This window comes from Suncus etruscus, chromosome 7, assembly GCF_024139225.1.
Source record: "Suncus etruscus isolate mSunEtr1 chromosome 7, mSunEtr1.pri.cur, whole genome shotgun sequence".
Lineage (NCBI taxonomy): Eukaryota > Metazoa > Chordata > Mammalia > Eulipotyphla > Soricidae > Suncus > Suncus etruscus.
Genome location: NC_064854.1, coordinates 55,238,612 through 55,253,171, shown reverse-complemented (window position 1 = coordinate 55,253,171; position 14,560 = coordinate 55,238,612). Strand labels below are relative to the sequence as shown.

The 14,560-nt window shown below is 49.1% G+C and overlaps 1 protein-coding gene across 1 annotated transcript in view; it reads left to right on the top strand.

Moving 5' to 3' along the window:
• The first annotated feature begins 6,814 nt into the window (after positions 1-6,814).
• The window catches only part of TOR1AIP1 (torsin 1A interacting protein 1), a 32,584-nt gene continuing 24,838 nt past the window's right edge, over positions 6,815-14,560 (top strand). Inside the window, exons 1-3 of the mRNA XM_049777583.1 lie at positions 6,815-7,546; positions 10,121-10,207; positions 12,736-12,787. Of these exons, the coding sequence (XP_049633540.1) occupies positions 6,850-7,546; positions 10,121-10,207; positions 12,736-12,787 (836 nt within the window). The 5' untranslated portion in view covers positions 6,815-6,849. The remainder of the gene's footprint in view (positions 7,547-10,120; positions 10,208-12,735; positions 12,788-14,560) is intronic.

The window sequence follows — 14,560 nt, the reverse complement described above, 5'->3', positions numbered from 1 at the left end:
AAGCCAGGAGTGACTTCTGAGCGCATAGCCTGGAGAAACCCCTGAGCATCACTGGGTGTGGCCCAAAAACAAAACAAAACAACAAAAATAAATTCTAAATGCAAAATGAAAACCAGTCCATCTCTTTTCTTTTTTTTCCTAAGCTTTTTCCTCTGGGCTCAGAGGAAAAAAAACAGGAGTAAAATTTTCCTTTATAGGGGCCGGGCGGTGGCGCTGGAGGTAAGGTGCCTGCCTTACCTGCGCTAGCCTAGGAGACGGACCGCGGTTCGATCCCCCGCGTCCCATATGGTCCCCCAAGCCAGGAGCGACTTCTGAGCGCAGTAGCTAGGAGTAACCCCTGAGCGTCACCGGGTGTGGCCCAAAAAACCAAAAAAAAAAAAAAAAAATTTCCTTTATAAATTTCAAGTCACTCTTTTGGAGAAATATGGCTTTCCTTAGAATTTGAGCAAATTGCTATACAAAGTTCATTCTTTGTTTTGTTTTTGGGGCCACACTTAGAGGCGCTCAGGGGTTAGCATTGGAGGGCTTGTGGGGAGACCATATGGGATGCCTTAGATTGAACCTAGGTCTCCAACCGGGTCTCTGCTGCATGCAAAGCAAATATCCTACCCTACTCGCTGTGCTTTTGCTCAGGTCCCCAGGCTGGTAATCTTGATGGACTCTGCATTCTACTAATAAACAGAAAGCAGAGGCTCTGGTTTTGAAGTTCCCCAAACAAATGTCAGCTACTCACACTGTTCTAACTTACACAAAAAAACTTCTAAGACTGTTTTAGGTGCTTCTACCCGGTAGAGTCTAACCCACCCTTCTTCTCCAATATAGAATGTTCCACTGTCCAGTTAAAAACTAATTCAATGCGGGGGTGGAGGAGTGAACAACGACAAACAAAACTGATAGGCAAGCTGCCATAGCCTTGACTCCTAATAAAGAGAGGAGACAAGACTCTCCCGTAGTGATCCCAAAAGTGTGTTAGGGGCCGGAGAGATAGCATGGAGGTAGGGGCGATTGCCTTGCATGGCAGAAGGACGGTTGTTTGAATCCCGGGCATCCCACATGGTCACCCGAGCCTGGCCAGGAGCAATTTCTGAGCCTAGAAGCAGGAGTAACACCTGAGCACTGCCAGGTGTGACCCCAAATCCCCCCCCCCAAAAGTGAGTTAAAAAAAAATGGTCAGGCTGGATCAAAAATAAGTCTTAATCAGGGTAGGATAAGGCCACTCTGGACTTGCGAATAAAGTCCAAAGACCAGCATTAAACTGATAAAGGAGGGAGGATTACAGGCTTCCTTTCTGGTAAACTTCTAGATAGAGATCATTTTGATCTCCTAGCTGAAGTGCAAGTTTACAGAAGGAAAGAGAAGGGGTAAATCTGCTCAGCCAGTTAGCAAGTTGGGAGTCACGACTATTATTAAAAGACGATTGTTAGGGGAAGTTGGCGCTGGAGGTAAGGTGTCTGCCTTGCAAGCGCTAGCATAGGAAGGACCGCGGTTCAATCCCCCGGCGTCCCATATGGTCCCCTCAAGCCAGGGGCGATTCCTGAGCCCCTTAGCCAGGAGTAACCCCTGAGCGTCAAAACGGGTGTGGCCCAAAAACAAACAAACAAACAAAAAAAGACGATTGTTAGGAGCTGGCTTTAAACTTTTGCCCTTTTTCAGCACCAATGAAGAGTTTACAAGCTTTAGAGGGGAAAAAAAAAGAGCAGCAGCAATGAGGGTTTATAGATGTCTTTTCTTGAAAGCGGGGGTGTCTGTCTTCCGAGCAAAGCTGAGGGGCGATGGGGGGGCTGGGGGGCCTGCAGGGTTCGCTCACACTCACGCCCGCTACCCCGAGTCTTAGAGGAATCCGCGTCGTCCCCAGGTCCAACCAACACACTCCACCCGCACCCCAAGTTCCACGTCTCCTCAGACCCCGCACCCGTCTTTTCCTTCCGACTCCCCAAACTGGAGGTGGGGGCGGGGAGGACTCAGCCCCGGACAAGCTTGCCAAGGGCAGAAACGTCCGGCAAAGTGGCGCGGGAGCGTCTCTGGGCACTCACAAGAAGCCAGCGAGGTGCTGCAGGGTAGAATGTCAGCGTCGGCGGGAGACCGGGGGAAGAGGGGGCGTCCTCGCAGCCCTAGAGGCCGCTGCTGCGCACCCCTCAGAGGCGTCCGAAAAGCAGGAGCGTCCCCGACCGTGCTCACGTGACCCGACCTCAGCAGGCAGGCGGGCGGCGCGCGGGGGACGCCGGGAAGGGCCGTCGCCCGGCCCGCCCGTTCCCGCCCAGGCGCGTCGCCCCGCCCTGTCCGTTGCCAGCGCGCCTGCGCCGAGGGAGCGTGGCGAGACGAGCATGCGCAGTCGGGCGGTATGAAGCGGCCGCGCCGGCTGGCATTTCTCTTACTGAGTTGAACATCATCCCGAATGTCTGTCCAGGACTGGTTCGGTGATCCGAAACTCTTGGTCTGCGCGAGCCGCAGAAGCACGCCAGAGTACATGCGTAGGAAACAGGCCTTGCACCTAGCCGAGCTGACTTGGGAGCCTGGAATTTCAGTTGAAATTTAAGTAGGCTTAGGGGAAGGGGGGTCCACCGGAGAACAGACTGGACCCCTGAACTGAACACTATTGCCCGTCTCGGTGCTGTCCGCACTTTGAGCACGGTCAACGTCGAATAAAAAAATATTAGCTAGGGGCCGGAGAGATAGCACAGCGGCGTTTGCCTTGCAAGCAGACGACCCAGGACCTAAGGTGGCTGGTTTAAATCCCGGCATCCCAAATGTCCCCCATGCCTGCCAGGAGCTATTTCTGAGCAGATAGGCAGGAGTAACCCCTGAGCACCGCCGGGTGTGACCCCCCTATATATATATAATTTCAGATCTGAAACTTTTTGTGCCTGTTTTCTGGGTCATACACGTATGCTCAAGATTTGATTACTGGCTCTGCACTCAGGGATAACTGCTGGCGAGGCTCCCTATGGGATTCCTTGGATCAAACCCCGGGCAGCCGCTTGTGTAAAGCAAAACGCTTTACACAAACGCTCGGGATCTGATCTGAAATTTGTGCGGAAATAGGTGTCAAGCAATTTGCTTTGATTAGCAAAATTTATTTTTCAGCACCGCACGGGTTCATTTCACCCCAAAGAGCTGAGTCACCTTCCACTCCAGCACCACTGGGCGTGACCCAACCCTCCATTCCCCTCCTCACACACACTGCTTTCTTACTAAAATACTATTTAGGTTTTTAGCTAATTTCCAAAAATAATATACAGCAAGAAGGCGAGAAGGGTCTATTCTTTTTTTTTTTTTTATTCTATCCTTTCACTGATGTATTTTCAGCATCTGGGGACAGGATCAAGCTGGGTACATAGAAGCTCAGATACTTTGTTCTTCATCAAACAGTGATCATGAGTAGACCCTTACCACTACCTTACCTGCCCTTTTGGGGGTAGAAGCCAAAAGATTTGGGAATCTTATTTGATAACAGATTGTAATTTCGACCGCAGGTGTTATATTCCTTTAAGGGGAAAAAATACTCCATTTATTGAACATACTTTGCCATCATGGATACTTAAACAATTATCAGGGCCAGAGAGATAGCACAGCGGTAGAACATTTTTGCCTTGCATGCAACGAAGCAGGATGGACTTGGGTTGATTCCTGGCATCCCATATGGTCCCCTAAACCTGCCAGGGGACAGGCAGCTTGGCTGGGTGCCTGAACTTCTGGGTGTGCCCAAAAACAAGCAAACCCAGTTATTGTATTGTTGCAAACATTTCCTTTTTGTTGTTTTGGGCCACACCCTGTACTGCTCAAGAATCACTCCTGGAGGGTGTGGAGGATCTTTATATGATGCTGGGGATCAAATCTGTCAGTTGCCCACTATACTCTCTCTTCAGCTCCTAACCCTCAGCTCCTAACCCTCTTTTTGAATCATGAATTTCCAAACTGCCAAAGTTGTGGGTATTCCTCCCCTCCAATTTGTTTATCCCACCTGAGTGATCAGAACCACCCAAACCTGGGGCGTTACTTCAGTTGGGGGGGGGGGAGGAAGAGAGAAGGGATAAGGAGAGTTAAGAGTCAGCAAAAATGAGTCAGTCAGCTAGGAAGTCTGGAGAGTTGCTCAAAGGTGAGACAGGCACAGAGAGCCAGAGGAGGAACAGAGATGTGGCTGCTTGGAAAAGGCTTAGCATAGAAATCATGTGAGGAAATGAAACATGGCCGTTAGGACTGTGAAATTAAGCGGGCTGACTGCTGGAACTTCATCTGACTGCTTTGTGAATTTTTTCCGCCATCACCCTGCAACCTTCAGACCTGCCTAGCCATAGGGGCTGGCAGGCGTCAGTTGAGCAGAGAAAGGCCTCACCATCCCCCTACACACACGTGGACTTTTTTCAATATATTAAAATAACACAAAATGATTCCTAATAGTTATGCCCTTCTGGCCATTTTGTTTCAGTAGCCTAGTGATTCCTTAATTTATTTTGTTTTTAGGTCATGCCCAGAGGTACTCGGATTATTTCTAGCTCCATAGTTTAGAATCACTACTAGTCATTCTCAGGGAACCGTATGGGATACTGGGGTATCGAACCTGGGTTAGCTGCTTGCAAGGCAGATGCCCTGCTTGCTGTATTATTTGCTGGCTTAGATTCCCTTTTATTAACAGTTCATATAAGCTCTGCAATGTCATCACTTTTGGTTGGAAGCCAAATACAACGAGTAGCTGGTTTGACAAGTGTTTTGTATTTCACCACAGTGAATAGTGTTTGGTATTGCTAAATGTGGGAAGCAGCTGAGGAGCTAGGATTACGGATTTTTTATCTGGCCATTGGGGGATCCTCCCATGGTCCAAAACGCTACTATGCCTTTTCTACAAATTGAAGATCTTCAGGGACCTATTGGAAAGTCTTTCCTAAGCCTAACAAGCACTCTTAATTATAAAGTGATATATGCATATATATTTTAATAAGATCTCATTAATAATGTGTACACCTTTTTTATATGCCAATAAAGTTTACAACCTCCTGTCCTATTTTTACAAGTCTGTATGCAAGTTTATGGTCACCTATGCGGTAAGGCTTTAAAGAGACTCTTAAAATAGTCATTAACCTGAAGTTAATATAATATGAACTTTGTATATTAATGATTACTAGGCCCTTTATGGAAATTCCACACTAGTAATAATAGGTGTTTTAGAAAGCGTTTTTTAAAAAATGAAGGGGCCAAAGAGATAGCACGGTTGTAGGGCTTTTGCCTTGAACTCAGACGATCTAGGTACAAACAGTAGTTCGAATCCCGGCATCCATATGGTCCCCCGTGCCTGCCAGGAGCGATTTCTGAGTGCAGAGCCAAGGAGTAACCGCAGAGCGCTGCCGGCCGGGGTGTGATCCAAAAAACAAAAACAATACAAAACAAAAAGAATGAATACTTATCAAAACTTCATAAAAAAGAATAATTTCCCCACTCAAAATATACACACTAGCAAGAGAATACCCAAAGAGATAGTACAGTGGATAAGGTGCTTGCCTAGGACTTGATCCTAGGGTGCGGCCGTCTAGGATTTGATCCCCAACATCCCATATGATCCCCTGAACCCTGGCAGGAGAGAACCCCGAGATCAGAGCCAGAATTAATCTTCGTTAGCCGGGTGTTGTCTAAACATCCATAATAAAATTATATTTTTTTGTGGTTTTTGGGTCACACCCGGCAGTGCTCAGGGGTTACTCCTGGCTCCATGCTCAGAAATTGCTCCTGGCAGGCACGGGGGACCATATGGGACGCCGGGATTCGAACCGATGACCTTCTGCATGAAAGGCAAACGCTTTACCTTCATGCTATCTCTCCAGCCCCATAAAATTATTTTTAAAGGATGACAAGTTGAAGTAACAGTACTTTTACTTTTTTTTTTTTTTTTTTTTTGGTTTTTGGGCCACACCCGGCTGTGCTCAGGGGATACTCCAGGCTGGCTGCTCAGAAATAGATCCTGGCAGGCACGGGGGACCATATGGGACACCGGGATTCGAGCCAACCACCTTTGGTCCTGGATCGGCTGCTTGCAAGGCAAACGCTGCTGTGCTATCTCTCCGGGCCCTACTTTACTTTTTTGTTTTGTTTTTGTCTTTGGGTCACACCGGGCAGCGCTCCTGGCAGGCTCAAGGGACCATATGGGATGCGGGGATTCGAACCACCATCCTTCTGCATTCAAGGCAAACGCCTTACCTTCATGCTATCTCTCCAGCCCCTACTTTACTTTTTTATAGCGGCGTAGGTGTGCCGGGATCGACCCCAAGGCCAGAGCGCACCTTCATCACAAGGTTCATTTGTACCTTCCTTCCTTCCTTCTCCAGGGCGCGGAGCACGCAACTAAATCCCCCTGTCCTGAGCGAGGCCGCTTTACTCGGAGCCCAGCTGGCGTAAGGAAATATATACCCCGGGAGAGTAGTGGGCAACTGGGCTGCGCCAACAGGTGACAGCTTGGTGCGGACCTGCCAAGCCCCCTTGGGCGATCACCCCTTTCAAACCGAGGAGCAGGAGCAAGGCTTGGCCGAGGGGGCTTCGCGATCACCCGGAGGGAGCCTGCAAAGCCGAGCAATGTTAGCCCTCGGCGATAGGAGGAGGCCCTGGGCCCGAGCACGGTCCGGGCGCCCGCAACCCCTTGCAAACGAGCAGCTGCAGGGCTTGGGACCAGCTGTCCATCCAGGCCGGCCCCGGCGCCCGCCCTCCCCCGAGGGCCAAGGGCAGCGACGTCCTCCTCCTTCTCCTCCTCCTCCTGCATGGGGCGGCGGCCGGCCAGGAGGCGGGGGTGACCCAGAGCCAGCTGACCCGGCTTTGGCACGGCAGGCCGGGCTGCGCCACAACCCGCAGGACGCAGCATGGGCCCAGATGCGGGTTGGCCGCGCAGCCGCGAGGACGCGGGCGGAGGCTTCGTGGAGTCTCAGCTGCCGCCCTGACCGCCGCGCCCAGCGCCCCGGGACCCCGACGAGCCCTCGCCGGAGGCGGCACGACCCGCTACGAAAGCCGCCTCGGACGCCCCGGGATCTTCCACTCAAGTGGGTCGTCAACAACCATGGCGGGCGAGGAGGGGCGGGCGGAGCCGGGGGAGGTGACTGGGGGACGTTAGTCACGCCCCGCGCCCCCCTACGGTCCGGCCGGCGGCGCCAGGCCACGCCTCCCGAGGGCGGGGACAGTGACACACTTCCGGACGCGCCGCCCTCGCCGCAACGCCCTAGCCGGCGACGGGAAGTGAGGTTCTCGGAAGCGCCGCCGGAAGTGTACGGCGGCGACTCGGCGCCGGCGGTGAGCCACCGAGAAAGGCTTCCGGGCGGAAAGTGGAGCTCGCGAGAAGAGCTCCGGCACGAGCCCGAGACGGAGGAAGTGGTAGAAAGCGCCTACTACAATCTGCGCTCTGGGCGGAGGCACTTGCCGCCGCCCGACCCCGACGACATGAAGACGCGCCGAGTCACTCGCTTGCAGCAGCAGCAGCAGCAGCAACAGGAGCATCTGCAGCGGTCGCCGCCGCCGTCCCCACCGGCCCCGGCCACCCCTCGGCGGGCGCTGCGGGACTCCCGAGTCTCCGAAGGTAAGGCCGGCGCCTGCAGCGAGGTCTGGGGTGCCCACGATCGCCACTTGGGGTACGAGCCGGCGGTAGAGAGGAGAGAGGAACCCCGGTTTCCGGAAGCCCAGCTGAAGCCCTACGGGGGCACTGCAGGCGTGCTCTCTTTCGGGGTTCCCTGGTTTGGGAGCTTGTTTCTTGCACAGCCACTTGCACCGCCTCCTGGAGCTTCCAGAGCACCCCCTGGCCCCAGTCCAGTCTCTCTAGGTCTTTCCCGTCGCCACCCAGCCTAGTTTGTGAATGAATGAATGAATGAATGAACGAATGAATGGTTGGCCTTGAGGAGTCCAGTCCACCCAGAGACGGGACCAGTGGGAGCGATTGCCACGCTCCGCTCCTCCAAGTTGATCAAGCGCAGCCTGAGTTTCCCTCCCCCTTTTTTTATTTTTGGGGGGTTTGGTTTTGGGCTGTGCTCAGAAATTGCTCCTGGCAGACTCGGGGGACCGTATGGGATGCCGGGGGTGGAACCGGGATCGACTGCCCTACCCGCTGTGCTATCACTCCAGCCCCAGATGATGGCCCAGATCTACCACCACCATGGATCTCTCTCTCTCTCTCTCTCCTCTCTCTCTCTCTTCTCTCTCTCTCATCCTCTCTCTCTCCTCTCTCACTCTCCCTCTCTCTCTCTCCATCCTCTCTCATCTCTCTCTCTCTCTCTCTCTCTCTCTCTCACACACACACACACACACATACACACCGTCCTTACTATGACATATGGGCTTATGAAGACATCACACACACACACATCTGGGCTTATGAAGACTAAACACACACATCTGGGCTTATGAAGACATCTCTCATACACACACACACATACACACGACAACGAATTGTAGTTTGAGGAAGCCCGTATATTGGAACTCGTTCCTTCCTTCTCATTCCCCAGGACCGATCTAAGGTACAGCATGTTCTCGAAGGCCCCTGAAAAGCACCGATGAGGTAGCACCAGGTTTGACTCACAATGAATCCACTGAGCCAAGTGCTGTGGGAGCGGGTTTTCAATTTGGGAGTGAGTCATACATGTATGCCTTCTAAGAAAGGCTGACACATTGACAGTGTGCTGATTTGGGGAACTGTTAATGAGTTACCCCAGGTCTCTGCAGTGCCCCATCTTTTCTCTCTCTGTTAAGAAGAGCGTTCAGGGGCCGGGAAGGTGGCGCTAGAGGTAAGGTGTCTGCCTTGCAAGCGCTAGCTAGCGTAGGACTGACCGCGGTTCTATCCCCTGTGCGGCATATGGTCCCACCCAAGTCAGGGGCGATTTATGAGTGCATAGCCAGAGTAACCCATGAGCATCAAAACGGGTGTGGCCCATAAACCAAAAATAAAATAAAATAAAATAAAATAAAATAAAGAAGAGTGTTCACACTTTCTAAAACTAAGCATTTTATTCAGTACCTTTCAAGGACTGTTTCTCTTTTGAGCTGGAAGAATGCTTTATTACATAGACCATAGATTAATTACACAGTGTGGGCCTAACCCAAATGCAACTGTATCAACTCTAGATTTTTCATTTTATTTTGTTAAGTTTTTGTTTGTTTTAAGATTTTTGGGCCACTCCTGGCATGCTCTGGGGATATATAGAATGTTAGGGATCAAAACCAGGTTGACTGTGCCAGGAAATGCACTACCCACTGTGATATTGCTTTGGCCCTCAACTAGATTTTTGTTTGTTTGTTTTGTATTTTGGGCAACACTCGCAGCACTCAGGGGTTACTCCTGACTCTCCTGTTCAGAAGTCACTACTGGCAGGCATGGGGGGACCATATGCGATAAACCGGGATTTGAACCACCGTTGGTCTGGGTCATCCACTTGCAAGGCAAACTCCCTACTTGCTGTCTATCTATCCAGCCCCACAACTAGGTTTTTTAATTTTGTTTTGCAACCACATCCCTTGGGTGCTCAGACTTATTCCTGGCTTGAGGCTCAGGAATCACTCCTGACAATGCTCTAGGGAACCTTATAGGTGCTAGGATTGAACTTGGGTTAGACCAATGTAGGAAAGCATCCTCCCCAATGTACTCTCACTCTGGCCATGAAATATTTTTTTGTTTTGTTTTGTTTTTTTGGGCCACACCCGGCGGTGCTCAGGGGTTACTCCTGGCTGTCTGCTCAGAAATATCTCCTGGCAGGCACGGGGGGGGCCCATATGGGACACCGGGATTCGAACAACCAACCTTTGGTCCTGGATCGGCTGCTTGCAAGGCAAACACCGCTGTGCTATCTCTCCGGGCCAGAAATTATTTTTTAAAGCACAGAAAAGAGTTACCTCTATTTGAATAAAGCTGTAAGGAACTTACATCATTTACATACATAACTTTCTTCCACATTGTGTTTCTTTCTTATAAAGTGGTACCGTTGCATAATGAATAAGCTGTTACGGGTTCTCATGAACACTTAAGTCCTAAATTTTTCCAGATCTTACTGACACATGCTAAAGGAAGTGCATTTCTCATGATTCTGCATATATGTTGTTGTCAAAGTCTCTACTGTTCTGCCTGGTCTCTGAGTTCTGGTTTTGGGTAATTTTTGTCATTCTTTAGAGGATGAACCATCTTCGCAACAAGTTTTAAGCTCAACAAGCACAAAGAAAAGCATGAGGACATCTGAAGAGATTCCGAGTAAGTTTCGTGATTTTCTTCTGGTTTTTGCTTCTGCATAGATCTGAAATGTGCTCCCAGTCATAACTTGGGTGTCTTCAATTACTATGCACACCTGCATTCTAGTTAAGTTAATGTTCTTTCTCTGTTTCCTTAGAGAATAAGTTGATTAGATTCAGGCCTGGGTTAAGGAAAGTGGGAGGTGGGACTGGTGCATAGCACAGCAGGGAGGGAGTTTGCCCTTGCATACAGCCAACCTGAGTTCAATTCCCAGCATCCCATATGGTCCACTGAGCCTGCTAGAGTGACTCTGAGCACAGAGCCAGGCAAACCCCTGAGCGCTTGCTGGGGAGTGGCCCAAATAACAAAAAACAAAAAAAAAAAAAAAAAAAAAAGGAAAGTGGGAAGAGGAAAGGAGTGTTCTGTGAATTCCTACAGTTCCACGCAGATACTAGACCCATCTTAAGATGAGAAAATCAGGGTTCTGAGTAGCCATGACATTTCCATTTCCTGAGAACACAGATGACTCAGCTCAATGTTTGACTCAGTTTTGTCCTGTCCAAAACCCTTTGCATTCCCTCCACTATTTGCACTATAACTCTTACAAAAGAGCCTCTTGGTGAAGTCTGAAGGGCAGACAGAGAAAGACATCCACTAAGGATTTTGAACTGCAGTGGAAAGCCATGAAGTAAACTGGTCAATCGCATCAGCTGGAAACTGGGTTCACCACCCAGGAGTTGCCAGTTCTTTGAAGTACCCTCCTTCTTTTCATGTTCTCAGTCAAAGGCAATGATGCCTCCCTTAAGGGGGTACACTTCTAGATGGGGGTACATTCCCTCATTTCCATGAGGATGTAAAAACAATTGCATCTTTTGTTTTTGTTTTTGTTTTTGTGAGGGGGCCACACTGGGTGCACTCAGAGATTATTCTTGTCTCTGTACTCAGAAATTACACCTGGCAGGTTGGGAGACCAAAGAAGATGCTGGGGATCAAACTCAAGTAGGTGCATGCAAACACCCTACCCACTGTACTTTGGTTCCAACTGTTGCATCTTTGTACCCATGTGACACGGAAATAGGTGATAGTTGATGATCAGCTTAAAAATTCCAAAGACTCATATAAGCTGTGCTTCTTTCAGATCAGTGTGGTGAGTGAGGAACTGAGTTAAATTAATGAAATCAATCACAGATCCAAAGGTCCAACATTCCTAGGGTCTGGACAGTTGTCCTTTTGCAGTCTGTCTGTCTTTCTCTTTCTTTCTCTCTCTTTTCTTTCCTTCCTTCCGTCCTTCCTTCCGTCCTTCCTTCCTTCCTTCCTTCCTTCCTTCCTTCCGTCCGTCCTTCCTTCCTTCCTTCCTTCCTTTCGTCTCTCTTTTTTTGGTGGGGGGGCGGACACACCCTACTGTGCTCAGAAGTTACTTCTTGCTCTGTGCTCAAAGATTGCTCTTGGGCCCGGAGAGATAGCACAGCTGTGTTTGCCTTGCAAGCAGCCGATCCAGGACCAAAGGTGTTGGTTCGAATCCCGGTGTCCCATATGGTTCCCCGTGCCTGCCAGGAGCTATTTCTGAGCAGACAGCCAGGAGTAACCCCTGAGCACCGCCGGGTGTGGCCCAAAAACCAAAAAAAAAAAAAACCCAACCAAAAACAAAGATTGCTCCTGACTCGGAGACCATATGGGATGCTGGGGATTGAACCTACATTCGTCCTGGGTTAGCCACATGTAAGGCAAACACCTTACCGCTGTGCTACCACTCCAGCCCTTCTGCAGTTTTTCAGTTCCCCAAGAGACTAACAAAGAATTCAAGTTGGTGGGGCCCAAGTGCTATGACAGTGCGAAGGGTGTTTTTGCCTTGCATACAGCCAATTTTGGTTGTATCCCAGCATCCCATATTGACCCCAAGCACCACCAGGAGTAATTCCTGATCTCAGAGTAAACCCTGAGCACTTTGGGTGTAATCCAATCTCCTCTCCCCAAAATAAAAATGCCTGGAAGTCAGCCAAAGGAGACTTAACTTCTGCAGAGCATGGCTTGTCTGGTATGTGTGAAGCCCTGGGTTTAGTCCCTGGCCCTGCTGACAAAAATAAACAAAAAAACAACCAAATGCCTCCCTAAGTAATAGATGCTCAAATAAGATTTTCCAGGCTCTGGAAAAGTCCTGATCTCTAAGTTTTATTTACAGTATTAATAAATTACAGTATAAATTTACAAGCTAAAAACTGAACAAGCTAAAGTTACCAGGTTGTAAAAATAAAAGATTTCTAAAAATCAGCGCGTTAGTTAAATGATGTAGGAAGCTCACCATCCAATATATACCAATCATTGTTTGACAATTTATTTCTTCCTGTGGGGAACCCTGCCTTTACTCTTCTTGTTGATCCCCTTAGAATATCCCTTATACCAGACTTGAGCCCCAAACTAAAATCATTCACTTATTTGTTTTGGGGCCACACCCATTGGTGCTCAGGGCTTTCTCCTGTTGATCTACGTAATAAATCTAACATGTCTGACATTGTCTATTTTTTAAGTCTGTCCTTTCTTTTTATGTTAGTTTTGGGCAGATGATCCTGTCTCTGTGCTCCGTAGACCACCACTAAGATCTGGTAAGGGATTGTTTTTTACTGTTGGTTTTTGTTTGTTTGTTTATTTGTTTGGTTGGACCACCACCTGGCAGCACTCAGGCTACTCCTGGCTCTGTGCTCAGACATTGCTCCTGTCTGGCTTAGAGAACCAAGATGGGATGCCAGAATCAAACCCAGTTTATTCCTCAGTCGGGCAGCAATGCAAATGCCCTACTGCTGTGTGCTATCATTCTGGCCCTATCAGATGATTTAACATGTGAAAGGGTCTTTTGGCTGAAATCTATGAATGCGTGAGGCTTCATGTGAAGAGTCTCCCTGCGGGGGCCAGAAAGATAGCATGGAGATAAGGGCGTTTTGCCTTGCATGAAGAAGTCAGGTGGTTTAAATCCCAGGCATCTCATATGGTCCCCTTGACCTGACAGGAGTGATTTCTGAGCATAGAGCCAGGAGTAACCCCTGACACTGCTGGGTGTAACCCAAAACCAAAATAAAAAGTCTCCCTGGCCTTTGCCCCTATCACATGTTCATTTCTTGGGGTATTTTTTTCAGAGAGATTCATGACACTATTAAAAAATTCTTGGGGGGGGGGGTGGGAACTGGAGCAATAGCATAGCGTAAGGCCCTTTGCCTTGCACATGGCCAACTCATGGCCAACATAGGAGACGGACCCCGGTTCGAATTCTGGTATCCCATATAATCCCCTGAGCCTGCCAGGAGGTGACTTCTGAGTGCAGAACCAGGAGTAAACTTCTGAGCACCGCCGGGTGTGACCCAAAAACAAGCAAACAGAAAGTCTTGGGGGCTGGAGAGGTAGGACAGGCAGGTTGGGCCTTTTTCTTGTATAGTGAGCTGACCCAAGTTTTAATCCCTGGCACTCCCCAAACAGCCAGAGTGATTCCTTGAATGTAGCTAGGTGTGACCCCTGAATAAAAACCAACAAAAATGTTCCTCTTCTCTCCTTTGGAATAGCAAGTTTTGATTTGTTGCTCTTTTCTGAACCTTTTCTATTTCCTTAGCATTTGGACCAGTTCTTTCCATATAAAGGGCTTCCTTGTTCTTTCTCTTTTCTTCTAAATTCTTTTTTTTTTTTTTTTTTTTTGGTTTTTGAACCACACCTGGCGGCACTCAGGGTTACTCATGGCTCTTCACTCAATCACTCCTGGCAGGCATGGGAGACCATATGAGGTGCCAGGATTCTAACCAGCATCTGTCCTGGATCGGCTGCATGCAAGGCAAATGCCCTACTGCTGTACTATCTCTCCAGCCCCTAAAATTCTTTTTGTTAGTGCAAAGCTTTTAAACTCAGTTTCACTCCCTCTTTTTTATTTCTTCCTAGTACTGAGTGCTAATAGGATAATCATGACAGGGACCGGAGAGATAGCGATGGGAGGTAAGGCATTTGCCTTTCATGCAGGAGGTCATCGGTTCGAATCCCGGTGTCCCATATGGTACCCCATGCCTGCCAGGTAGCAATTTCTGAGCCTGGAGCCAGAATAACCCCTGAGTACTGCCGGGTGTGACCCCAAAAACCACAAAAAAAAAAAAAGAAAAAAAAAAGAGACAGGCTTGTGGGATCAGGGGATAAAATTTCCTAAATGTTTTGGTCCTGAAATGGATCCATTCATGGTGTTGACTGCTGTCTGCTCCCACTCTATGATTTCTGAGTTCACTGTCCCTCCAGGAAACAACCTACTAGCCTAAAGGGCAGCTTTTTTGGCACCCACTAGGTTCTTATTCTTCAGTTGTTCGCTTTAAGAGATTCCCAGAGGGGGGCCAGAGAAGTAACTCAGGCTGAGTCCAGATT